The 27,244-nt window shown below is 48.2% G+C and overlaps 1 protein-coding gene across 1 annotated transcript in view; it reads left to right on the top strand.

Annotated features, from left to right (window-relative positions):
• DTNB (dystrobrevin beta) overlaps nt 1–26,720 on the top strand; it is a 205,990-nt gene extending 179,270 nt beyond the window's left edge. The window contains exons 18-22 of the mRNA XM_075048827.1: nt 10,508–10,667; nt 17,091–17,180; nt 20,335–20,388; nt 24,196–24,231; nt 24,428–26,720. Of these exons, the coding sequence (XP_074904928.1) occupies nt 10,508–10,667; nt 17,091–17,180; nt 20,335–20,388; nt 24,196–24,200 (309 nt within the window). The 3' untranslated portion in view covers nt 24,201–24,231; nt 24,428–26,720. The remainder of the gene's footprint in view (nt 1–10,507; nt 10,668–17,090; nt 17,181–20,334; nt 20,389–24,195; nt 24,232–24,427) is intronic.
• Nucleotides 26,721–27,244: the final 524 nt, after the last annotated feature.

Raw genomic sequence — 27,244 nt, 5'->3', positions numbered from 1 at the left:
GTCTGGGGGGGGAGAGGGCATCACACCTCTCTCCCTGTTGCCTTGAAAACAGCCCTGCGTTAGGTTTTAGTCGGGGGATTTTATTAATGCTTCAGAAAGGTTATTAGCCTACCCAACTAATAAGCCTTTTATGTATTCCTTGACGTGATTGTTCTTGGAAAAGGGCAGCAGGCAGTGTGAGGCCTGTTGGAGCCGATAGCCCTGACTGATATGCCACAGAGGAGAGTAAAATTCAATTTTCCTACAAGAATAAGGTTAACAGGACCAATTGGTGGGGGCTCTGATTTAGTGACCTTATTTTCTGTTTTAAATATTTTCCTCAAAGTGTATTTGTGGAGAGGGGGTTGAGTTATTTTTAGCATTCGCTTCGATCGAGCTGGAATTATTCAGGCAGCAAGAGCAATAGTTTCATTTGCAGCACTGAAGGGATTTTTCTTCTCTGTTTCTGGTTAACATAAATAGTTTTTAAATTACTAGTAAAAAGGAAAACCGCAAATGGAGTTACAGACCCAAATTCTGGAGAAATACCTTGCAGGGAAGTTACAGCCCCAGTGACTGCAGTTGTGGTACTCAATTGCACAAGGGGCTGCAGAGCAGGAATGGGGACGATGGCTCCAGTGGTGTCCCAGGAAAATAGGATGTGTACCCGTGAGCTGCATCAGTGCTAGCTTGCATCGTCATGCTTCTAGCACCTACCTGATCTCTCTGCAAAAGCTGTAGGGACAAGACCAAACAGTCTTACAGCAAACCGGCTGAACAGCATTCCAATTTTTATCACAGGTTAAAGCAATTTGAGTAAATGTGTATTGGGAAAAAGCAGTAATCGGTGAGCATCCCCTTTGTAGTTCTCCTTTGCAGACCTACTCCAGAGCAAACTCCTATTTTCCTCCCATAGAGCTGGAGCAGCGTAGGCTAGATGAGCCTCATGCAAAGCAGTTATAAATTTGGTTGGGAAAGTTTTCTCCAAGATCAGTTGTCAAGGGTTTTCTATTAAAATAGAAAGACGTGTAAATTGAAATTCCTCTATAGTTCATTATTTCTGTCCTGAATTAATTACTATTCAGCCTTCCTGCAAGGGACTTGGATTTGCTCTTGACATCAAGCAGGAGGAGATTGCTGGGTCTTTAGAGAAGGGGATGAGAATTCAAAATTATCCTGAAAAATTGCAGGAATATTTGGAGGGGAAACAAAATGGATTTCAGTATGTAGGAAGGAATATATGCAGTATGTACGTGGGAAAATCAGCTAAGCAAATACGAAATGCGAAGCCACTGGAAGGATAGCTGTTCTGCAGACGAGCACCTGGGGCTGTGGTGGATTACAAAGCAAACATGAGTCAATGCTCTCATGGTATTAAAAATAAAAAGACTAGAGATGACTGTGGGGTTCACTAGACCCACAAACCAGCCTCCCACTCCACTGCCCCTCGCTGTGGTCCCACCTGAAAGAGGAGTTCCAGCCCTGGGCTCCAGCTCTCCAAAAAGATGCGGCAAGTCCCAGGCAGGTCGGTAAGGAAGCTTGTCTTGGCTGAGCCACTGGCTCACCTGACACGGCTGAAAGACCAGAGTTGTTTACCTGGAGAAGAGAGGTCTGAGAGCAGGTTTAAGGAAGGCTTAAGATGCAGAAAAGATTGCTGCACAGAGGAAGGAAGAGCTGCTGTCCTTGCTCCACAGGGCTGGGCCATGCCACAGGCTCCACTTGCTGAAAATTTCATTTAGGAGTTTCATTTAGACTTTAGGAAAACCTGAATGTAGAGGTTTTTAAGAGCATGTCAGATAAACATCTGTCAGGAGGCGATTAAAAAGAGTGGATCCAGCTGTGGTGCACAGGGGTGGATGAGGTGTTTTCTTACAGCTTCATTTTTCTATGATGCTGTTCATTTCTGTGTCAGCAAATAACGTCCTTTCCCTGCACCTTACCTTTGTAAACAGCAGCTTCCATAACTCATGACTGCAGAAAAAGTGCCTGAAATTACAGTAAACACAAGTTATTTTTGTTACTTCTGTGGCAATGGTTGCAAAGTTTCCTGTAGGTCTACAGCATGTTGGTTCTACGATAGAGTCTAATGGAAGAGGTGCTCCACATCCACATTGGGTATGTCCATGCACACAAGGGGATTGCTGTTGCTCCAGCGGTGGGGACAGGCAGGGCATTGAAGTGTGCATGAAAACTGAAAAAAAAAATATGGAGGAAACGATGCCAGCAAGTGGTCAGGATGGAGGAGGAAGTGCACAGCACATGGCTGTGGCTGGGGGCATCAGGCAGGACTTGGGCAATTCATTGCTCTGAAGACCAAACCCAAATTACCTTCAATGTGACGTGCCCTTCGGTGGTACATTTTTTTAATAATCTTTTGCTTAATCTGTGCAGAGTGCACACTACTGCTGCTGCCTACTGCTCACTTTTTTCATCAGAAAGTCACACATTACTAAATCAAATGCCTTATGAAGGATATTATTTCTCCATAATTATCCTTGTCAATAAAACTCATAATCTTCTCAAGAAAGGAAATCAAGTGTTATTTGGCAAGGCCTGTTTTCAGCAAAACCAACTTGTCCAACATCCGCTGTGTTTCTGTCATTTATTCCTCGTCATTAAAAACTTCTGGGTTTGTTGGTTTGTTTGATCGTTGGCTGAGGATTGCTGCCTGCCCAACCTGCCTGCGGTACTCCATAATATTCTGTCTAGTAAAATATTTGCACTCTTCGGGACTCAGAAATTTCCCCAATATTTCAAGACGTTTCTAAACAAAATTAACCTCAGTGCAAGGAGTGTCTCAGTTTGTTGTTTTCAGGCTCCTCGACGCTATTTATTGGGTTGGCTCAGCCCCAAAATGAGCAGAGGAATGCAAGGGCACTGTGGCTTGTGGCTTTTGGGTTGTATATATGCATGAAGTTTTAAACACAGATGATGTAGGCTAGACAGATGACTTATACATCCATGGAAAGAATAACTTGATTTCCTACTTGACAGTTTTTTTGGTGAAATACGCAGAAAGCATTTTTTTTCTTCCCTGCTACATAATATTTTGTGGTCACGGTACATGCAATAACGTCAGCAGAGGTTACGCTGCCCATTCGAGCAGGGTGATGTCAATGTTACTTGAAAATGTGGGGATGTAGAGGGCCTGAGGGTCTGAACAAGAAGAGAGCTGCAGAGAAAGCCATGGGCAGTGTCAGCTTCAGGGGGCTGGGTTCAGTGTGTGTCCCCAGCCCTTGATATGGAGAGAACACCTGGGTGAGAAGAGAGGGGCTTTTGTTTCCAAGAAAGGCCCTGCAGCATGGAGAAGAGCTCCAGTTACTTACAGTGAATATTATAAAAGCTCTTCAGCTTGAGCCCCATGATACTTGACGTGAGGAAGCCGGGCTCAAGAGCCATCTCATGATTCTTAAGTAAAGACAAAGGGAAGCATGGTAAATGTGAATTAGACATCAAATGTGCATGGTATGCAGATGAAAAACCCGTTGCCATTTCACTTTCTAATGAAGACCCCCTGCTTTTTCTTAGATGCTGTTTGACGTACTCTGGCTTGCTCTATCTCCTGCAGCAAAGATGCAGAACAAAAAATGAGAGTTGTAGGCCATGTGTTCATATTTTCATTTTCGTTCTGTTTCTGCTGTATTTTCTGGAGTTAGTTATTTGGGGCATGATGAGATGTTTACTTGTCTAAATCACTTATCTAAAAACTGTTAGCTCTTTGTTCTTATATGTATACACAATCCCTTTTATTTTAATCTATTCATAGGAATATGCTACATAATAAAATGCATTAAAATCAATGTATATTTCTTGCAAAGCAAGATTTCTTAGTTTCTCAGTAAACATCTGTAGACTGTAGAAATATAAGGCCTTCTGGGGGTCTTTAGCCCAACTTTCTGCTTGAAGCAGGACTGCTGCTGGCACTGGAGCAAGTCAGTTATGGCTTTACGTAGGCAAGCTTTGAAAAGCTCTAAGGGTTGGAGGTCCCTTACGTCTCTGGTGACCTCCCCATGAAGAAGCTCTTTCTAATGTCCATGTTCTACAAAACCCTCTGGTCAGGGTGACATATAAGCTGGTTGTGTTCAGCCTGGAGAAGAGGAGCAAAAAGGAAATCCAGCTGTAATCTTCCATCTCCTAACGGGCGACCGAGAAGAAGGCAGAGCCAGAGCCTTCCCAGAGGTGCATGGAGAAACCAAGAGGTGATGGTCACAGATTGACCAGGGGGTTCTGGCTGGGTGTGGAAAAGAAATTCCCATGACAGTGGTTCAACTTTGGAGCAGGCTGCCCAGAGGGTTGGTGGGATCTCCCTTTTGGAGGATTTTCAAAGATCAGCTGAAGAACACCTTGAGCAACACTTCGAAGTTGACCTTGCTCAGTGGAGAAGGTTGGACTGGACACCCTCTGAGGCTCCTTCCGACCTGAATTTTTCAATGCTCCTTTAAAACTCTCCTCTGTCACAGTGATTGCAGAATATTTGACAGCAGGTCACCAGAGAAGTGGGGGACCTCCAATTAAACTGCTGGGCCGAGGGAGGTGATGGTGCAACAGCATTTTGTATACGTGCTAAAAGCTATTACGGTTACTGCTTCCTGTACCTCCGTTGAACTGGGTTTGGTGCACAGGCCAGAGCTCTGCTTCTTCTCTTCAGGAAATATTAAGGTTTTTTTAGGTTAAACCTCAGAACTCTTGTATACAAGACTTGATAAGCTGGGGCCAATAAATAGAAGTCAGCTCCCAAACATTTCAGGAGCCGGGTCAGAGGTTTCCTTCATTGTTTCTCTAAATTGAAATCCATCTTCTGTGTCCTCCCTGGTGCAGTTTCCAGGAAGAACATGCAATAACTCCCAGGATTTTGTAAGGCTGCAACTCCCAACAGAGTCAGAGAGGAGTTTACAAACCTATTCAAATCTGTCTCTGCTCTGTTTACAAAAAGCATCCCAGAGTTTCCCATCTAGTGAGTTCTGCAGTGGTGGCCATGGAGGAGCAAAGCCATGCACGCTCCTCAGTAAACCCGTCTTCCTATCAAGGAAAGCTGCAGAAGCACTTGCCTGTGCTGGGGAACAGAGATGCTGAAACAACAGGCCCAGCACAGGCTCACTTAGAATCAGCGAATCACAGAATGGTTTGGGTTGGAAGGGACCATTAAAGGTCGTCTAGTCCAATCCCCTGCCATGAGCAGGGACATCTTCAACCAGATCAGGTTGCTCAAAGCCCCGTCCAACCTGACCTTGGATGGTTCCAGGGATGGAGCAGCGACCACCTCTCTGGGCAACCTGGGCCAGTGTCTCACCACCCTCAGCGTAAAACATGTCTTCCTTATATCTAGCCTGATTCTAACCTCCTTTAGTTTAAAACTATCACCCCTTGTCCTATTGCTACAGGCCCTGCTAAAAAGTCTGTCCTCATCTTTCTTATAAGCCCCCTTTAAGTACTGGAAGGCAGCAATAAGGTCTCCCTGGAACCTTCTCTTCCCCAGGCTGAACAACCCCAACTCTCTCAGCCTTTCCTTGTAGAAGAGGACGTTCATCTCTCTGATCATTTTTGTGTCCCTCCTCTGGACCCGCTCCAACAGGTCCATGTCTGTCCTGTGCTGAGGACCCCAGAGCTGGACGCAGGACTCCAGGTGGGGTCTCACCCGATGGGAGCAGAGGGGCAGAATCCCCTCCCTCGACCTGCTGGCCACGCTGCTTGGGATGCAGCCCAGGGCACAGTTGGCTTTCTGGGCTGTGAGCGCACATTGCCAGGTCCCGTCCAGCTTTTCATCCACCAGTCCCCCCAAGTCCTTCTCTGCAGGGCTGCTCTTGATCCCTTCAGCCCCCAGACTGTGTATCTGTGTTTGGGATTGCCCCGACCCAGGGGCAGGACCTTGCACTTGGCCTTGTTCAACTTCATGTTGAACTTCAACAGCTTCAAAAACCATGGGAACAACCTCAACTCCAGTATTTATTGGACCTTGCCTCATTCGCTCCCTTTGCCTTCAGCCGTTGGAGAAGGAAGGTTGCAAGAGTGATTTATTGAACCTGCCCCAGTGATGCCTTGGCAGCCATCCCACAGCGTACCCATTAACGGTCGCGTGCTGCCTCCGGGCTGTCCCGGTTCACTTCGCACGTCTGCAGAGGCACAGTTACACCAGCCGTGTCCTCCCACGGCTTCCTTCGCCCCGAGCCCTAGCGCCCGTGGGTCGTGTAGTGTCTGCCTTTGCTGGCAGGGCTCTGCGCTGCTCCCTCGCTGTCCGCCCCAGGTGCCTTTCTTGCTTTCTCAGTAGATAAAGTGCTTTCTAGGACAGGGCTGGTTTCATGCCGTGCAGTGTGAGCCCAGCTGTCACTGAGGCTCGTTGTCACCATTGGTGTCCTTGGCTTTTACTCGTGTCCTCAAGCATCCTCCTTTGAGTCAACCTCTGAGTTCCTTGTGGCTGTAGATGCCATCGGGGTCCCACAGGCAACACGCTGCCTGAGAGCCATGGGCTGAGGGGCAGTACAAATAATGTGAACGGTTAGAAAACGCCAACTCATACGTTCTTATTTCTGCTTTCTGTATGTATGTGCATCATGGTCAGAGGTCATATACCATTTTTCCACATGCATCATTTTTCCACAGGACTCATCATTCAGTACAGGGGGAAAACACACAAACATGTTAAGACTACATGGCTATATAAAGTACAAGAAGAGAGATCAATATGTAGAATAGATATATTTTATTTTATTTTATCTGGAATTAGAGAAGAACAAGTATTACCAGGTGCTAGAGAACCACATGCAGCCCTGGCCCAGAAAAGCACCCATTCACTCTCCTGTGGATATTTGTTTATGTGTATGCTCGTGCTGGGAGTACATCCAGCCACTGGAGACAACAGTGGTTTGTGCTTCCGCATCACCCACAGAGTGTGTTCAGAAAGTCTTACCCAAAGTATGTCAGCAATGAACACCCCACACACACACCCTGAGGTTGTTGCTGAGGTTGAACTGACTTCTGCTGACTTGTAATTTGGTGAATGCATCATTACATTTGCTTTGGACTCAATCTTTCTTCCTTTCCTTTCCAAAGCTTCTGTCCATTGTGCTCGTGATGCCAGTGCTACTTCTGGATTTTAAGTTCTGCAGTGATGGTTGCTACTTTTCTTCATGATTGGTTCCTCTACTGGCCTGGGAAAGCTCCATTGATACTCAGGCTATGTCAGGTTCAAGCCATGAAAAATGCGGCCGTCTGATGGGAACTGTGGCCTCAGAGAGATCTCCCAAGAAATCATCCACAATTGATCAGATTCTTTCTTTCCTCCTAGAGACATAAACTTGGAGGGCTTTGTAACAGGCCCCGCAAGGTTGCTCATGCTGTGCACATGCAGGTATAGCTCAGACCACGGCATTTCCCACCTGCCTTTTGGTCAATGCTGCACGAGAAGGTTTAGTGTCACTGTTGACCAGGAGTTGTTTTTTCACTCATCTTCTAGATCAGGAGTGAGAGGCGCATCCCTCTTTGGCTAGGAAGTCCATCCCAGGTTGACCCAGGAGTTTTTTCTTGCTTTTGCTTTTCCACTTCTCTCCCCCATCCCACTGGTGGGGAGCGCACAAGTGGCTGGTGGGTGCTTAGTTGCTGTCTGGGGCCAACCCACCAGTGCGGCTACTGGAGCCCCTGGGGTCCCAGCACAGCTTCTGGAGCCAGTGGGATCCCAGTGCAGCAGAGGAGCCCGTGGGGATCCCAGTGCAGCTCTGGGAGCACCAGCAGCCTGGGAACTGCAGCCCTGTGGTCCTGAGCAGCAGCCGTGTTTCCAGCAGGCAGGCTGGGACAGTGCATGTTTCTTGTGAAGGTGATTTTCAAGTCTTCACTGAACCGAAAACTTTCAGATCCTCCTTCGACTACTGAGTGCATCACGTAGAGTCACTGAGCACGGGAGCATGAGCATGCTTGAGGACAGGAGCAGCAGGGAAATGCAGCTCTGCCCTGTAACTGCTCCCCGTGGAAATATGTTGTCTGTGTGTGACCTCACAAGCTGTTCTCAAAATCACTACAGTTTCCAGGAACCGCGTCATCACACAGATGAGGGACATTCCCAGCCCCTCTGCTCCGGTGGCTGCAGTATGCAAATCAGCAGGGCCCATCTGCATGCCCAGTGGTTAAAAAAAAAATTAAAAAAAATAATTAGAGTGCTTGGGCACTTACTCTAAGAATATAAATGTAGACAGTGTGTCTCACGGATAAATGACAGTGAAAAAAAGATTTCCCTCTCCCAAGGGCTGAAGTCTACGTGTGCATGGGGTGGGTGCTGCTCTCCCGGCTGTTACTGCCAGCCCATCAGCATTTCTGGGGCTCCGGGTCTCCCCTTGGTCCAAGGAGCGAGCACATCTGCAAAAACCACCGTGGGCCAGATGTGGGGGTGGGACAGGTCGAGTTTGCCACACAGGGTAAAATCTGTCCCCTCGCAGCTTAGGCAAATGTGTTTTGGGGAAAGGAGGTCAGCGGTGAGGTCTTACTCCATTAATTGAACTTGTTGCTTTTCCAACTACCAAAATCTCTAGATGGCTTTTCATTTGTAATCCCTCTCACACCTGTCACCCTCAGCAGATCTCAGGTGGTGAACAGGAACACGTGCCAAGGTCCCACAACGCGAGGTGCAACCCGGGGAACAAACTTCAAAACATCAAATATTCCCACACCCTCCTCTGGCTCCCTCCTGGGGAACGGGGAGCTCCGGCTCACCGGCCGCTGCCTCCGATGTGGGTGTCAGCACTGGGTTGCCTCCTGGTTTTCAGTCTTAATTTACACCTGGGCTGTTTTTCCTCATCTGAGCGGCTGCTGAGGCTGACGCTCGGTCTGGGAGGAGGAGAGGGAATGAGCCAGTTCCTCCAAACGAAAGCCCTGGGATGGGTGAACGCTGCCGCTTCCACCCTGCCGCATCCCACGTGCTGGACTGGGAGTGCCGAGTGGTGGGCAGGCGTCTTGCCACAAATTTATGCAAATTCAGACACTCCTGCCTGTTTCTGTGCATTTTCAGGTCGTTTTTTAAGGTTTTATTTGAGGTTTTAGTGTGGGGAAGTGAAGTTGCTGGTGTGGCATGTGCATTTTCTAATGATTTTACCTTTGAAAGACGTCATTTCCCCCTGCAGCCCTCTCCTCTGCCTGCACTCGTGTCACAAGAGCATTTTACTCACTTCTTTTCATCCCCCTATTATTAATACAGTTTCAAAATGACAATTTTACACATGACTAGATTTTCATGTTAATAAGAATATCAACTTTGGGCTGGTAGGGATTAGCCGGAGCTGCAGCCATCCCCACGCAGTCCCGAGCAGCATCCCATTCCTGGGCGCTCCCATGGGAAGCAGGACCTTGCAGCAGGGCAGCGCTCGACATGAGCATGGGTAAAACATGCCGGCAACGGATGCCGTGCCCTGTGGGCTGTGCGGGGTGCCGGCGGTGTCACCGTGCCGCATCGTCGCTGTGCCGGCCGGGTTGCCCCGGTAACTGATGCACGTCAAAGGGAGCAAACGATGAACAGGCTTTAAAAAAGGGCAACAAATCAAATGGCACAAACAAACCAGGTATTTGCTCAGAGCAGTTGTACGGTTTTAATGCCCTTCGTGTGTAATTATTTATGAGTAGCTTTCCTTTAATCAACAGCAGCATAGGGACCGTGCTTAAATATAAATACAGTCACAGATCATAAACCCTTGTTAGCAAAGCCAGACAAAACTGATCACTAATAACTTTGCAGTTGAGCAAGAGGGTTCAGAGGTTGTTGACAGACACGAGTGGCTGCAGAGAGCAACCAGATTATGAACAATAAAGTAATACTGTGCACATTCAAAGCTCTCGTAAGTAATGGCTGATGCTGCGGGGCAGTGTGATGTCTTTGCCTCCCGGGCGGTAAGGATGGATGCTGGGGGAGCAAGCGACTGCCGGGGATGGGGGGCCCGGTCGGGCTGCACAGACCTGCATGAACAGCCGGAGGAGGGAGATGGGGAACCGAGCTCTCTACAAATGTCCTGAAATACCCAGCGAGGTGCATCGCTTGGTGAATGCCTCCTTGCTCTCTCTCCTGCTGGCACCACATGCCGAGTACTTAAGTGAGATTATTTTTTTGAAAACATGGAGCCAGTAAGTGCATGTAGTCTCCTGTATTTATCTCGTCCTCATACGTTTGTCAGTCCCTCTCCTTTCTGGGCTCATCGCTCTGGTGCCTAACCGGAGGTTGTGCTCCGGAGGCTTTGCTGGGGCAGCATCTTCTTTGAAGCCAGTGGGAGTTTTGCCCGAGTGAGTATTGCAACAGTTTCCTCTGAGCCTTCGAACCACACGCAGCACAACCTTGGGTGCTGCAGGCCGACGCGTGATGCGTTGCGCCCAGCTTGCTACCACCGCGGGGTCCTCCCACAACATCTACCGATCATGCATCACATCATTACTCAAATTGAGAGTGTTTTAGTGAAGCGTCTTTCCTTATGTTGTTTTTTTTTTTTACAGAATTATTTTTAGACATTGACCCAAAAAAAAGTTAAAAATTTGGAAACTGTGTCTCGTGTCTCCCGTGCAGGCGCAAGCAGCAGGCTCAGCACACTCCTCGCCCACCCACGGAGCCAGCCGCCCCATGCCCATGCCCGTCAGATCCACCTCCGCCGGCTCTACCCCAACTCACGTCCCGCAGGACTCGCTTGCAGGTGTCGGGGGAGATGTGCAGGAAGCTTTCACACAAGGTGAATATCACATAGAGCAGAACCACATCTGGTCTTAATCCTGCCATCATCATGTAAAAGAGTGTGTATTCAGACTAGATATAAGGAAGAAATTGTTTATGCTGAGAGTGGTGAGACACTGGCCCAGGTTGCCCAGTGAGGTGGTCGCTGCCCCATCCCTGGAACCATTCAAGGTCAGGTTGGACGGGGCTCTGAGCAACCTGATCTGGTTGAAGGTGTCCCTGCTCATGCCAGGAGATTGGAACTAGGTGATCTTCAAGGTCCCTTCCAACCTAAACCATTCTATGATTCGATGATTCTGTGTATACAGCAAAAGCGTAACTCACCAATATCGAGACAATAATTACGAATCCCTTTCCTGTCCTCTAGACCAAAGAGATTGGGGACACATTTTTAATCTTTATAACTTGATGAAATTATTTCTGTGATGGTGATCTTCCCTCCGGGGAAGGGATCTTCCATCCCAGAAAGTTACGCCCACAAGTAATTTAACAGTTAGATATTAAAAACTGGTCATATTTACAAATCTGGTGGTTGAACTGTGCTATGATTTGCAAGAGGAAAAAAACAGTTTAATGACAAAAAGCAAGAAAACAAGCAGGCCTCTTATCCAGAGTATTTAACTAATAGCTACTTGCCTCTCTGCTGGTTATGAGGCAGAAAGGAAGATGAAATTTTGCAGCACAGCTCAAGGCTGTTCCTAACGGAGCGGTTGGCTGGCGTGCACATCTGCAGAATGGCTCGCTTGCTCTGCTGGAGACACAGACGTGCAGCAGCCCTCTGGGGACAGGAAGAAAAAAGTGCTAAACATGAGAAGAGGAGAGGAGAGGAGAGGAGAGGAGAGGAGAGGAGAGGAGAGGAGAGGAGAGGAGAGGAGAGGAGAGGAGAGGAGAGGAGAGGAGAGGAGAGGAGAGGAGAGGAGAGGGGAGGGGAGGGGAGGGGAGGGGAGGGGAGGGGAGGGGAGGGGAGGGAAGAGAGAAGAGAAAAGAAGAGAAGAGAAGAGAAGAGAAGAGAAGAGAAGAGAAAAAGACCATAATGAAGAAGCAGAAAGACAGATAGGACAATGAACTTTTTCTTGCTGCAACGCTCGGAGCTCCTTCTTTTGCAGCTTTTCTACAAGTTACTCCCCTCTGTGTTTGAAAAAAATATCACTTTCTGGCCTAAACTCATTGCTGCCAACTGCTCCGTAAGTAGACATAAGAAGTGCTGGATTATCAGGTAGTTTGAGCTGTATTCCTGTCTGACCACCTTGTCCTTCAGTTCTTCGCTAAAATCAGTGTGGCTGGATCAAATGGGTAAGCTGTCCATTTGTGAATAATACAGCTTATCGTGCTTTATAGAAAATCAGGGCAGCAGTTGACATACATATTTTTATTCCCCAACTTCTGTAGGTAGTGTGAGTTTATACTTAGCTGCTGTTGCTTTTTAAAAAGAAAAAAAAGTTTTACAGTCACGCGTTTCAAAAAAGTCAAACTTTTCCATGTCAAAGCCATTGTTGGCTCAAGAAGGGCTCCAAAATTGGAAAACCAGATGAAATGGAAACTTGTTCAGCCCAATGCAGACCACTGCCTCTTCCTCAAATACCAAAGAGGCTTTACTATCTGGTGATGTTGGAAGGCGGCAAGCAAAGACATGACTGTCAGTCTGCTGTCAAGAATCTTGGCAAATATTTTTTTTACCTTCAGGGACCATCTCACTGCAAATGAGGGGGAAATTAGTTATTCTTCAGTCCTACCTACTTCAGCTCTGCTCGTGGTGAAGGAAGCCATTCCCAGTAGGAACGGGTTCCCATACTCTGTATTTCTCAGGAGTGGTGTCACTTGGGTTTTATGCATTCTTCTCTTTTGCCCATATTGGTCCAGAACTCTTCATCTTTAGTACTCCAGAAGCATTCTGGGATGTAGAGTTATGAGAAAAACAGCAGCAGGACCTGGTGTCCCCAGGTACCTTTGACAGACACAGAGGTTGTTTTTGAACACGATCTGTGTTTCTGGAGGTGGACATCCAGCCATATTTTATATTCTTCTCATAGACAATAAAAGAAAGAAGGACAGAAAATCCACCTCTCCCTAATGCACTGGCAAGGACTTCACCTGTCTGTGGGCAGAGGCAACCGGTGGGCAGCAACTCTTCATATGGACCTCTTGGTACTCCGTGGGAAATCCCACCGGGTACTGGACATCTTAGAGCCTGTAGTGCCGGGGTGCTGCAGCCTCTCTTGTGTACTGGTCCTTTGCAGTAAACAAGAGCCCTCATCTTGTTGCAGAGGCCGGGTTGTTTATTTCTTCAAAAGATGACAGGTTGTATCATATGGAGTCACAAAACTGGAGGTGTTGTTTTCTCATTCTGGGTAGGGAAAATCGTGAATATCAGTGTCAAATACCTTTGTCAGATGGATGGTCTCCTTTTCAAAACAAAGAAAACATGAAAACAAACTTCCCAGAACTGAAGATAAATCTCAAAACCAAACAGATTTTAAATAACAGTTTGCATTTATCAGCTTCTCATTGCACATATCCTTCCAGAACGATCTTCTTCCTTGCCTAAATGAGCTGCTGCCAGAAGGAGGTGAGGAAAGAGACTACAAAATGGTAGCAGAGGAGCAGGAAGTATCAGTGAATACTTTTAATTGGTATTTGATGCCTGGAGTGCTACCGCAAGGACTGCAAGCCCGTAGCCCCCAGCATACTCAGTAGAGGGAAAGGCTGTTACTTGTTCTCCAGAACTTTAACCGGTGAACAGGTCAGGTGAAGGAGGACATCCAGTCTGAAAACACCGAGTATCTACAACTCCTCTGTGAGAAGGATATGTCTTTTTCCGATCCCATTGGTAGGAACAAGCTCCTCATCTCTCTAAACACTTCCAGAAACGACAGCAGAAGCAGGCATTTCCAGGGAGGCAAGATGCCAAATACCAGAGGCACAACACTCCATCTGTTGCTGTGGGTGGTCCAGTCGCCTCCTCTTCATCTCTACAACAAGTTTGATGGTACAGCCGAGAGCTCTCAACTGATTTCTTTGGCAGCTGCCTCTCCTTCCCCCCTTTGCAGATTGGCTTTCTTTTTCCAGGCTGCGTAAAGTGGAACAGCAGCGCAATGAGTCCTACCAGTTACTGGGAAAATCTGCTCTATCTGCTTCATCATTTTCCCCTTTCCTTTTTTAATTAGGAGAGCACAAAGACATGAAATTATCTCCTTTCTGCTGCTAGGAGTAATGAACACATGATTACAGTAGTACATTAACTGTCCTACTTGATTTTTTTTTCACTTTACAGTATTGCTTTGGCATCCAAATTTGCGCTCTTATCTTTCTGCTTATTTCTTCGGAGATACAGGCAAAAGCCATGACAAAGCAAACTTCTCTCTGCACGGTTTACTATCACTGTCTTCCTCAAACTCCTGGCTCCGGTAGAAGCTGATGTAATTAATCAAGGGTTTATTCATGCCTTTTACCCGAATGACTGGTTCATAAGGCGATAGTCTTCGTCAGGACCTGTTGATATTGCCCAAAGTGAAAACTTGTTTTTTTCTAGGTTTTTAACACCTGACAGCAATATATGTTGCAATGAACCAGGTGTTGTATGAAACTATTCAGGGCTGGGCTAAGGATTTGTACAGCAGCCACATGACAACAGCTAGGTGTCAGTGTGGGTGACAACTCCCCAGAAGCAAAAAGTCTATAGGCAATGCCTGCAGTACACTTATTTTATGAGCATTTTTTAACAAAAACATTTAAATTATTTTTGCTAACTTTTGCTTATCCACCAGCTTCTTATAAAATGTCACAGTGGGAGAGAGGAGGAAAAGGGAGTGAAGATGTCGGCGCTGTTCCACCTCTTGCTGCTGTGACCTGGGAGCGGGCAGGGATGTCAGCGTCTTGTCTTTCCTCCCAGGGCACAAGTCTTCTGCGAGCTTCCCCATCAGTGCGGGAAGGTCTAGAGAAGGAAACCTTTAAAGAATTGAGTCCCAGTGATTTTAATAAAATAGTCTTAAGATTAGGTAAGTTTCTTCCATAGGTGATCTCTTGATCTTCCACTTGGCCAAAGAGAGAGAACGCAGTATTAGAATAAAATGTCTGGATGGTATTCCGGTTGAAATAGTCAGATAGAGAGGCCACCATCTAATTAGAAAACTAATGCTGCTGTTTATCATCTTGAAAGAGAAGAAAACAGTCCCTCAGGATTTCTTAGATGCAAATACGATCCACTGCTGGCAACAGAAAGGTGGAATTCCTCTCGTGATAACCACAGTGGTGGCTTATTCAACTACTGGAAAAACCCTTGTAAGAAAAGAATGGTCAACAGACTCTGTAATAAATTTCCTGGAATGATCCTTCCGGAAAGGCAATCTGCACAATTAGTGCTATCAAGGCAACTGGAGAACACAGGAAACAGGATAAAATTTCTATGTTTTCACATAATAAAATAACTAAATGCCACCAGCCAGGAGGGCTTCAGGTGGCTTCTGCACGTACATGTCCAGACGTGCTCATTAACATTATTCATCTGTTTCACAGGGGAGACAGGCTGGAATTTTACAACCTTTCACGCCCAAAAGTAGCGCTGGGCAGGGTGGTGGCCGTGCTTCACTGTCACATGCAGTGACAGGACTTGGGACATCTAGAGACCTGGATGAAGTGGCCCTGTATGCAGAGGAGTCCCCTAAGTCAGAGGTCCCAGACTTGTTGGCCTAGATCTGCCTTTTTCCCGGGAATTGCACACTGTTTGTACGTGCACAGGAACACCCAGTGCCTTGTTGCTGCCTTGGGCATGATGCTGGTCAGCTGGCAACCTAATCTGGAAGAAAAAAATGCTGATGGAAAGCACGTCAGCTCAGTAGCGCGCTCTGGCAGCGCTCAAACAGCACCAAAATCCATAGGCAAAATGTAGGAGCAGGCACTCTGACAGCACCCCAGCCAAGGACGGAGTAAAAGCCAGCACAGCATTTGGGAGATTAAAGCAGCACGTCTGGAATGAAAGAGACACCCGACTTCAAACAAAAGTAAACGTGTAATGTACAGTTGTCGTTACTGCAGTTCAGTACAGCTGCAAAATGTCACATCAAATGTCTCCGGCAATTCCACGTGTTGTCTTCATGCCCTCGCTGGAGTAAATGGCAGGATGGGGTCCCAAATGCCGAGATCTTAGAGCACTGTCAGACACTCAGCATCAAAGCGATGCTCCTGGCGGCTACGCCAGTGTGGACGTCTGGTGCCTGTGTGGGATAACAGACTGCCTAAAGCCATTTTCTGTGAGCAGTTAAAGCACGGGGATGGCTGAGTTGGGGCCAATGAACCCTTACAGGGACCTGCTCCCAGCAAAGCTTCAGCTCGGGGCCATTGGCTCCGCAACCTGAGAAACTGCAGCTACAGACCACCTGCCAGGGCAGAAAACGTGACCCCGCGCCATCAAAGCCTCCAAATAAAACCGAAACAGTGCAGCACAAAAAGGTGCCGGAGGAAAGGGGGCTCGGCAAGGACGGGGAGTCACGTCCTCAGCATCTGCAGGCGCTGGAGCGCCGCAGAATTGGGCTGCGGTCGTCAGGATGGATGCTCTGCCGCGAGAATATGGCTGGCTCTGCCGGAGGGACTGGCACAGGGAACCAGAATAGATGGCGAAGGAGATCGTTATCTTCCCAGCATCAGCAATAAGCATTATCCCCGACACGGAGCAGCTCCTGCTGCCCTCACTCATCTCTCTTATGGGCAGCAGCCGGTTTGACGGTTCCTTTGCAGATCGTGGCCCCTGGCTGGTCCCGGTCGTTCTGACGGAGCCGTGGCAGATGTTCACGTTGCTGATGGGGTGAGCAGGTCCCTCGAGCAGAGGCTCGCACAAGACAAGTGTGCAGACTGGAACTGGGCAATGCCTTGTGGGTGACAGCAAGGTGCCATGCCCCCCAGCTGTGTGGCACACCGAGGAAGAGGATTGCTTCCTCCAGTGACGCAAGAGGAGAGCTCTGCAGAGGGCGAGAATTCAGTTATCTTTTATTCCGCTCAAACCTGAGCAATATTGATTGCAACAGAGAAGCCAGCAGCGATAACGACTCTGCACAAACAAAATGTGTGGATCAGCTGCGCCACAGCCAGCGCCCAGCGACTCCTGTCATGGAGAGAGAAGCGTCTGCCCTTGAGCTGCCGTACGAGCGCTGTCCTTGTCAAGGAGAAGAGCGGTGTGATAGCTAATTAGCCAAACAGGCAATCAGGCAGCCAAGCAGAACTGGGCTGTTCCAGAGCAAATCACCATGTCTTGCTAAGCCGAGCTGCTTTGATGGGGCCAGGGCTGAGGCACCCAAACTCTGTCCCGAGATGGGGACGCTGCTGGGGACCAGTGAGGGACGCGTGGCCGAGCATCGCGGCGCGAGGAGGTTGGGCAGTGGCAGTGCGGCATGTGCAATCCCTGCTGTTTGTGTGTCTGCTCTGCTCCCAGGTACGAGGAGAAACCTCCGCAATGACCTGCTGGTAGCAGCCGATTCCATCACCAACACCATGTCATCGCTGGTGAAGGAACTTCATTCAGGTAAGAGTTAACGTAGCGACACATCGCGCAGCAGAAAAAGGAGAGCTTGAAGCCACAAGTTGGAGATTTGTCTTTAGGTTTATATTTTATAAAAACTACTTAAAGCATAATGTGAGATTATGTGTTCATTTTTTTCAATGATAAAATGAAAAATAATCTTTATAGCTAACATCATTGAGAACTCCAAATACCTCCTGAACAGGCTTTCCATTGATTTTTATCACTGATAGTTAAGGCAATACTCTGCAGATACAAACCTGGCTGATAGCACCGTTTGGTGATTCATGAAGCAGACTCACATCTAGCGCCCACACTCCTGCTTGTATTGATCGTGCATATATAGCAGCATTAAGCAGCTTTTCCAGAGTACCCTGCAGGCATGTCCTGGACCTCTTACGAGGCAGGAGAAGTGCCACTTCCCAGTCCCACTTCTGGAAGTCAGAGCTCCTTAACAACACAAGCCAGCAAGTCAGAAGCCAGGGCAGATGTGTGAGTGAGTCCCCCCAAAGTATTGCTTAGTGACGGCAATACTTGTGCAGCAGGTGAGACTCCTGTGCCATGAATCCCCGTTAGATGCCGTAATCACAAATATATAGTAAATGTACGTGAGGCCAATTGCAACAAAGGATTAAACAGCGATGTGGCAGAAACGTAATTATTCCCTTCGTGCCTTTTTACTGGGCCAGTGGAAGTAAACACCCTGATGGGACTGTAGCAGCTTCTGCTATAGTCCAGGGACGCATCCTGTGACTCTCGAGCTTTGTCAGCAATGGAATATATGACCATTTAGGATTTCAGCAGCTTGTTTGTGGGGTGCCTTCTCTTAAGAAAAAAGTAAAGCATTCTGTATTCAGACTGAACCTCATGGTTTCTGTTTCATACCTCCCCCAACCCCTTGCTCTATCTCATAATCCCCCCATAAACTTATCAAACTCCATGTTAAAACCAGTTAGGCTTTTTGTTCCCACTGCCCTTAATGGAGAAGTCACAGTTATAAACCGGGTTGATATTTTACTGCTAAGCAGTAAATTCACCCAGTCTAAACCCTGTGTCTTGGCTGCAAAGGCAGCTGTGAGTTAATAAAGTCTTTCATGTATGACAGCAGCACCGCTGGTGCCATTGCAGTGAAGGGCCGTGTGTTTCTTCAATAAATCACCATGCTCGAGACGCACAGCTCTCTTCCTGCTAGGCTGAAACCCAGTGAACAAACCCTCTGCCCAAAACAGATGTCTGCAGTAATTTATTTTTTGCTTTTAATAGAGGAGTGCGTTTGCAGCGGTACGGCTGAGCTCAGGGTCTGGTCCGGGGTGGCTGGTGGCAGAGCTGAAGCGTCGGCTGGACCTGCGATGCTCCTGCCCTCCTCTGAGATCCCTGAGAGTTTGGCAAATGCAAACAGCCCGGGTTTGCGCTATTGACAGCCCTTTCAGGCTTGTCGGGGATCGTGCAAAGCAGTTATGGTTCACAAGGGAGTGAAAATGGAATTAATTACTCTCCTACTTGAGGATATGCAGATACTAAAGAAGGCTCCCTTGAAAGTATCTGAAATCATTTCATTTGTGTAAATTAGGAAAAGCATGAGTTATCCTCAGCTGATGAGAGTCAGTGGGATTTAACACATATTGTCCTGGAGGTACACTGTGAGAATAGACACCTCCTCCAGCCCCAGGCTCGCCCAATATAGCTGCAGGCATTGTGTTTTGAGTGTTTTGTGAGACACGGGTGCGTACGCCACCCACACCTCTGTTTGCCTCTCCATACCTTTGCACAAGCTCAGAAAACAGATTCCTTTGGAAAGGAAACACTGCTTGCGTTACCCCTTCCTAGATGGGCTTCCAGAGATGCTCTGGCCATCCCCTTCTCCTGTGCCGATAGTCGAATGCTCCTGGTGCTGCAGAGGGAACACTTGACGTCATTTTTACTCCCAACTGAGCTTAAAAAGACACCCACTGCTGCTCTCCAGGGACCAGGCATGATACTGCCGGAGGCAGCTTGGCCCCTGCCCTGCAAAGCTGCCCAACAGGAGCCAGGTTCAGGACACAGAGCGGCTGCTGAGCTCCGGGTCACGTCTCTTGTTATTAAAAATGCGTTTGGTTTTGTCAGTGATGTCTTCTGCATTCGCATTAAGGACTCATTGGTAGCCATCGCTGAGTAGGCAGAGGCTGTGTGACTCCCAGGTGTCTCATCGGTCCTGCTGTCAAAGCAACAAAGAGATCAAATGTGTATAAGAACCCCTTTGATCAGATCAATTCAGAATGCTTCAGTTTTTCAAATTGTGCTTTTCATTGCAGGGTTTTCTCCCTTTCTTTGCTCTCAGCAGCATGTGAAGTAGGCAGAAGTGATATCACTGCTCATAATAACTATTACCTGTTTACACAGGTCTCATTGAAATGTTGCGCAGAGAGATATGAGCCACCATCTGCAGAAGAATGTGACCTTCTGCTCCCGCTCTCTGCTACATAAATACGAGCCTGGCCATAAACTCTCTTCAACTTAGCCGGAGTTAAATATAATGAACCACCAGCTCTCAGACATAATGAGCGCCTGTCTCTGGAGGCACAGCCTGTCACCAGTTACGTGGCTTTGCCCCAGTGTGAGCGTCGGCGTCCCTGAGCACCTTGCATGGGCAAACCCTGCAACCCCAGGAGGGACCCTCCAAGGTTTTCACCTCACTGTAAACCGTTTTCATTTTTCTTCCTTAGGTTTGACCTCGGCATAAAAGTCGTGACTTCCTTCCCACTGTGTACATTGTGCAGTTCTCTGTTTCTTACAGTGCTAAAGTAAGAGTGCACAAGGGACTTTGGTCCCAGTACTACCCGGGCCAGGTAGTAGTCCACTCTTTTGGACAATGTAGACACCGCTTCCAGCTAGTATTCTACAGCCTCTAATCATCCGATCAGGATGGAGCGGGGACTGTTTCGCCGCCAGCAGTGAACAGGCACCGTGCCATAGGAAGGATGATGATGCTTCCATCCAGATTTTCCTTGGGAGCCTGAACACTCATCCTCTTTCCCCTCTAATGTCCGCTATGCCTGAAAAGCCAGTTCTTCCTTGCCACAGAAAAGTTCCCCAAGCATCTATTCAAAAGTTCCCTGAGCATCTATTCTCTCACCTGCTTGTCTCATGTTTGCTTTTTTTTTTTCCTTTTTTTTTGAAGCAGAGGAAGAAGATGAAGAAGAAACAGAAAAAATGCAGAATGGAAAGGACCGAGGTAAGGGGACAAACTACAGTCTGTGGGCTGTAAAGCATTTTCTGCCTTGCTCCTCCGCAGGAGCTGAGTTTGGCATCTCCATTTGGAGTCCCAGGAGAGGGCTGTGAATGCAAATGGCTCCGGGTGGAAGCAGCCCGCCTTGCTGCTGCTGCTGTTACGCCACCTGCAGACACAGCACAGGTTTGTCTGCTCCGGTCATCGCCATGCTGCTGGGTCGTTCCCTCCACCATCTGCCATGGCTTGAGATGATGTCATGGCCAGGATTTCTTCAGCGTGTGTATTCAGCTTTCAAGAATGTTTTTCTTTCAGCAAAGGTCATGCACAGAAATGTGTAAGAGGAGGAGGAGGAGTTGCTCTGAGTGCTGCGAGAACTCCAGATGAATATATTAGAAAAAAACAAAGCGTGGGCTGGTTACCAGTGAGTTCCTGAGCGGTGGGACCATCATCTGCTGAACCACTGCCTCCTGTGACCTTGGCTGGACAAATGTTCAGAATTACTCTGCTGACGGTAATCCCGTGTAGGCAGTGCCATCGGCTGAACGCGGTTTCACAGGAGGTCTCTTTCATCTCTGCTATCCCTGGATTGCAGGTCTAGATACTAATCCTCCCCAGACCACATCTTCCTTTGGTGCGAATGAATCCATGACACGTGCTAGCAGAGTTATTCCCGGGGCTGGAAGTGATCATCGCAGGCGTGGAGTGCAGCCCCGAGACTTGCAAACAACCGTGCAGCGTACGGTTGAGTTGGAGGCGTCTGCAGGAGATCTGTTCCTCATGTCACACTCCACAACTGAACACAAAAGCACCTCCCTGAGCCTCCTTGGGAAGAGACCTTGCTCGGGGGTCTCTTGACTTTTGCTTTCGATGTTTTAAACCAAAGCACGAGAAACAGACTCGGACAGGTTTGAATCAGCCCAAGCATTTGTCTCACTTGAGCCAAACCTAAGTTCAGCGTCAACAAACTGGAACTTTTTATCCTTTTTTTTTGTTGTACGCACATTTTCCTTCTGGCTAAGCTGAAGTGGCGGGGCTCACATTTCTCACCAAAAGAGCTCGTTTTCCTGAATTTTTCTGTACAGCAAGTCCTGCAAAGCATTCAGGTGTTTGGAAATGCTCTGCTTCCTGATGGTTTGTCCATCAGTATTAGACATTATAAGTTTGTAGGAAGAAGTGCAGTAAGTTTGATTTTAGCTAAAACAGGAATTTTCAAAGCAGAATTGCATTGGCTTTAAATCACAGGACCCTGTCTTTGCCCTAGAACATTCCTCTTCAATTAAATATTTTAGATGCTTAGCAGATGACCCTTCTGCTTTTTTCCAAATGTGCATTGTATCTTGCATGGGAAATAGGGAAAGGGGGATTTTGAAGAGTTGAAATATGATGTATGGTAGCAGAGACGTAGTAAGACAAATTCAGCTCTGTTACTCATTGCAGCAGCATTGAAGCTGGGGCGGGGGGACGACGACACGAACAACAGGGACTGAGATGTGTAACCAAAAGCAGAACTTGGTCCAAAAGCCTTCATGTGGAATGTAAATATTATCTCTGCCAGAAAGTAAGTGATTTCTTAATGTCACAAAGTTAGTGAGATAAAAATCTTGCAGAAAAATCAAGGAATGATCAATATATAAACTGCAGTCCTCCTGTGGAGCGTGTACTCTATGGGAGCTCCTCCAGACACCAAAGCTCGCACAGCAATGGGGAGTCCCAATGGGTTTCGTGTGGGCTACGTAGAGTTCAGGCGTTACGAAGCGCTTGCTCTCTGCCCCACGTTACCTATAGGGACCCGTGGCCAGGATGCTGCAGGCACGTGGGGTCCGATGGACCCTGTACCCATGCCGAGCGCTACCTGCCCCAACTTCGTTCTTTGCACAGTGACTCTCGTGTGCATCCCCATCTCAGCAAAGCTCTTCCGTTACTTCCTCCCATCCTGGACAGACAAGAAGAAAAATCTCTTGCAGCTCACGTATTCCCCCAACTTCTCCACTGACGTAGACCAGGGAGACACCGGTCCTCGCAGGGACTCCACTGCGATGTGTTTCCTAGGGACAGCATCACCCTTGGGCTTCCTCACAAGTTTCTTCACAAAGTTATTTCATATTTCTCTGGGTCCCAATTAATCAACCTCAGAACTCGCTTCCCCGCTGGAGAGGCTTATGTTCGTACACTTGATATAGCAGCGGCGTGGTACGGCTTTAGAAGGATGAAATCATTCGGGAAGACTCCAAGTTGGCTGCGTCTTTTGTGGTTAGGATTACAAATTAAGCAGCATCTCCAGAGATGATGTCTACATGGGTTTCCAGGCACAGAAGAGCACAGTCGGGAGCTGGCAAAGCCACGTCCATCCAGTCACGTTAGACGTCACCCCACAGCAGTTCAGCCAGCCTCAGCACTCTCTTTGAGTTATCCCTTCTTGAAACCTGGCGTTACGTATCCATACATTGCAAACATGCCAGTCATTATTCCAGGTCGGATGCCTGCTTGGCTAGGGCTGTCCCACAGTCACTGGGTCCTGCTGCCCTTCTCCAAGATGGCATGCTTCTGTTGGTGACCAGGAGGTGAACCCATGACAGTATCACCTGAAACAAGACTCTCCATGAGCTGGTCCCTTCATGTATTGGCCAGTCAGATTTTATAAGCCCCATACCGCTAGAAAAGGGACTAAAGAGCTGTGATCTGCTCTGTCAAACTGCTGGAAGAAAGTGCATGGTTTGCAGCCCCGTAAAATTTGTTAGACAAAAATATCCAATTTGAAATACACCTGCCCACACCCATCAAAACTGTAGTCCATGCAGCCATCTGTTCTGGAGAACAGGACAGAGCCCATCCTCAGCAGGTTTGCAGGTGACACCAAACCAGGAGGAGCGGCTGTACACCAGCGGGTCGTCCGGAGGGACCTCAGTGGGCCGGAGAAATGGGACGGCAGGAACCTCATGCAGTTCAGCAAGGAGAAGTGCCAAGTCCTGGGAACAACTCCAGGCACCAGGACGGGCTGGAGGCCACCTGCACGCAGCTTTGCAGGGCAGAACCTGGGGGTCCTGGTGGACACCGAGTTGACCATCAGGCAGCAACGTGCCCTCGTGCAACAAAGGCGAATGGTTTCCTGGGCTGGCAAAGCATTGCCAGTCAAGGGAGGGGATCCTTCCCCTCTGCTCAGTGCTGGTGAGGCCACCCCAGGGGTGCTGGGTCCAGTGCTGGGCTCCCCAGTACAAGAGGGACATGGACAGACTGGAGAGGGTCCAGCAAAAGGCCATGGCAATGACGAAGGCATTGAAGCATCTGTCACACGACGAGAGGCTGAGCGAGCTGGGATCAAATCAATGTGTGTAAATAACTGATGGAAAAGACTAAAGAAAACCGAGCCAGAGTCTTCTCAGTGGTGCCCGGTGAAAAGACAAGAGGCAACAGGCACAACTCAAAATACAGGAAATTCTGTTTGAACATAAAAAATACTTCTTTACCGTGAGGCTGGTCAAACACTGGCACAGGTTGCCCAGAGAGTTTGTGGGGTCTCCGCCCTTGGAGATCCTCAAAACCTGATGGGACAAGGTCCCGAGCAGCCTGCAGTGACTGACCCTGCTTTGAGGGAGGGGTTGGTGCCGCGATGCTGGGATTTCTGGGATTCAGTAAGATCAGGAGCACTTTTCTACCCACCTTGTATTTCAGAGGACTTGCCATTTGTCCCAGTGCCTGTAAAGCTGTTTGCAGTCCTGAGAAGAGCAACAAGAGACGGGGAGGGTAGATTTTTCATTTTACAGGAAATAAAATTACCTACTTTCTAAACGTGCCTTTCCGCCTGTGTTGCAGGTTAGATGGATGACCACCGGCTGTACAGTAATTCAGGTAAGGATGGATATCTTTTTTCTTCCCATCTCCAGCAGCGTTGCTCTGTACGCACCGTTGCAATGCATAGGACCAAGTCCCTGGTCACCTCCTGCCCTTGCCCCTGATCTCCTATTTGTGCACAAGGAAGGTTCCCCGCCTGCCCATCGCTCCACAACCGTTCAAAAGGATGTTGATTATTTTTTTTCTTGTTAAGACGGAATTCTGCTCCTGCTGCAGACAGTGGGAAAACGTCATCAACTTCAGCGAGAAGAGCATTATCTCCTATTTTATTAGTATTACTTCTATACTGAGAGGCCTCAGCCAGGAAATAGGACCCTATTGTGATGGACACTATCCAGATGTACTAAAAATACCATCTCTACCCTCGAAGAGCCTGTGCTTTAAGTTATAATAAGGCACAACAGATGGATAGACAAACAGGTGGTTGGAGAGCACAAGATACGGTAAGGGAGAAAGCCTGAGCCCTACGGTGACAATGCCTCCGAAGGACCTGAATAAGATCCCTATCATCCCCATCTGAAAAGCTCGTAGGAGGGCACCCGATCAGGTTTCCACACTCCCCATACACTCGCTGGACATTTGCCTTAGCCACAATGCCCATCTTTCACCATTCCCAGTGGGAAGGAGGAGGGTTCTTGTGGCAGAAAAATGTAGCGTGGATGCACACATAATTAGCCAGAAAGGGATGGGGACTCGTGTACTAGGTAACCTTCCTTCTAGGACCTGTTCCTTTACACTGTAGGTGGGTTAGCTGGAGAAGCCAGGCAGAAGAATGTCTTATCTTTAGCTTATCAGTTCAGACCCAGCCCACGGTGGTAGTGGGCCAGATGAATTAGTCATGATGGATCTGAAACACAATTTTGCATGATAAAACCACCACAGTTGTCCTCTAAAGGTAATTTGCAAAGGAGGAAAAAGAGGCTTTGCCCTTTCTGCCTCCCTGCCATTTTAGTGGTGGATAGAGATAACCTGAAAGTGGCTTGAGAGTTTTTCTGATAGTTTTTACATTAGAAATTCAAGTCCTGCCTCATCTGGGAAACAATCTGGTAACTCAAGAAGGAGTGAAATTATACCATTAGAGAGGAAGCCAGCAATGGGGAGCTGTTTATACTGCTGTGTGTGGCTTTTTCTTAATGTCCCTTTAACTCTAATGGCTTTGGAGGAAAGGATGGCTTTGACCCCGGTCACCCCTTAGCCACTGATCTGGAGACGAGAAGCTCCCTGTTCCCTGAGAAGCCCAGCAGTGCCTCCAACACCGCCAAGGACCGGCGCTGATGAGCGCTAAATTAGACACAACTGAAAAAATAAGAGAGAGAAACTACTTTCAGGTTTCTTTATCCTCCAGAAAGAATGAAGACATGTCAGTGAAAGAAAAAAAATCCTTTAAACTGCGGTAGCTCAAGTTCCTCGCATTCCCGTTTGCAGTGCCAGAACCTGTGATGGGTCCTCCTGAGCCGTCCCGGTGGCGGTGGTGTCCGGCCGAGCCACAGCTCTGGCTGCCCACCGATGGCAGAGGGGGCTGGGACGGGCAGCGTCGTCAGGGGCTTTCTGTTAACAGATCTTGGCTATTCTGGGGGGAAGATGCCCAGCACCAACCTCACCTTGGCTTGCAAAGTCAACCGTGTCAGCTCACGGGCCCTCGCTCGCGGGACCTGGGGACCTGCCACGGCACCGCGGTCCCGGTGTCGGTGACTCAGGAGCTCGTGTTTCCTCTGTTTCCCGGGTTGTCGGGTCCAAGGTGAAGAGCTCTGGGGTCAGCAGGACGCTTGACGGTCGTGGTGGGCGCCGCGCGTTCGGTCTGCTCCGAGCTTGCCCGGGACGTCCCCAGAGATGCGCAGCCCCAACCAGAGGGTTCAGGAGGTCCCAGCAGAGGAGCTTGGCTCCTGCCCTGCGACCGTGCGGGAGCTGATCTCCAAACCCGTGCAGGGTCAGGCCGGAGCTCTGCTCTCTGCAGATGCTGACGGCGCGTTGTGTGTTTCTGATGACGCAGGCATGGAGGGTTACGCTTACGATTGAGAGACGTCTCCCCATCCTTTGGAAGAGGCACATTTCAGCCGATACATTCACCATCGTGCAACTGTGACCGATCTCAACCACCTGCTGATGAAAGCGGCTTTCTCTGAACCACCTGGAGGGCTTTCCCTGTGGGCACTTGCCTCTTAGGTCATTGCATGTACTATTTTCCTCCATGTGTTTACTAACGGTAATCAGACAATACCCCATCAAACTCAGCAATTTATGGGAGGTTTAAAAAAAAAAAAAAAAACAAAAGGAAAGGAAAGGAAAGCTAATACTCCCTGCTCCTGCTAAATGTACTGATCTTTTTTGATTTCCTCCCAAATAGTGTCATCATTGCGTCACACACTGGTTATTTCCTCTTGACTTCTGCCCCTCGATATGCATGAAAAAATGGGTGTAGAGCCTCCTGGATCCCTTGCGTGTGACACGAAGGGGATTCTGCCTTCAAAAAACTCACCGTCTCCAAACACCGCGCTGTCTGTCAGTGTCTGGTTGCCATCGTGTGTGATGTCGCGTGTCATCCTGGGATTAAATGGCAGGGCACGTCACGGGTGGAGGGCTGCACAACCAGAGGAGCAGCAGCAGCAGCCACGGGCCACCAGCCGCCTGCCTCCCAGCGTTCCTGGCTCTGCTTCTCTTCAGACTGTTAAAAAATTTCCCTTTATAAGCAAGGAATTCAGGGACGGCCATTGCTAGGCTTAGATTAGCATCTCTGCATTCATTTTCAGGCGTCGAGTTCGGTTTTGTTTAAAATTAAGAGAAATAACCCAAGTTGTGTAGTCTGAGGCTGGCAGCTCACCACTCTCTGATCCTTGCTAGGCTTTTCTTCCATAGCTGCTTAGAAAACATTGTAATCAGTTCCAATCACTGGTGATTTTTTTTTTTTCTTGGTGCTTAGGAATGTTATTTTTAGTGGAAGGAGCTGAGTGCCCTAATGCATCTATAAATATTTATCAAGGGTGATGAATGGAAAGGAGTGATAAACCCTGAA

This window comes from Buteo buteo, chromosome 17 (assembly GCF_964188355.1).
Source record: "Buteo buteo chromosome 17, bButBut1.hap1.1, whole genome shotgun sequence".
In the NCBI taxonomy this organism is placed as follows: domain Eukaryota; kingdom Metazoa; phylum Chordata; class Aves; order Accipitriformes; family Accipitridae; genus Buteo; species Buteo buteo.
This window is presented reverse-complemented; position numbering and strand designations above follow the sequence as displayed.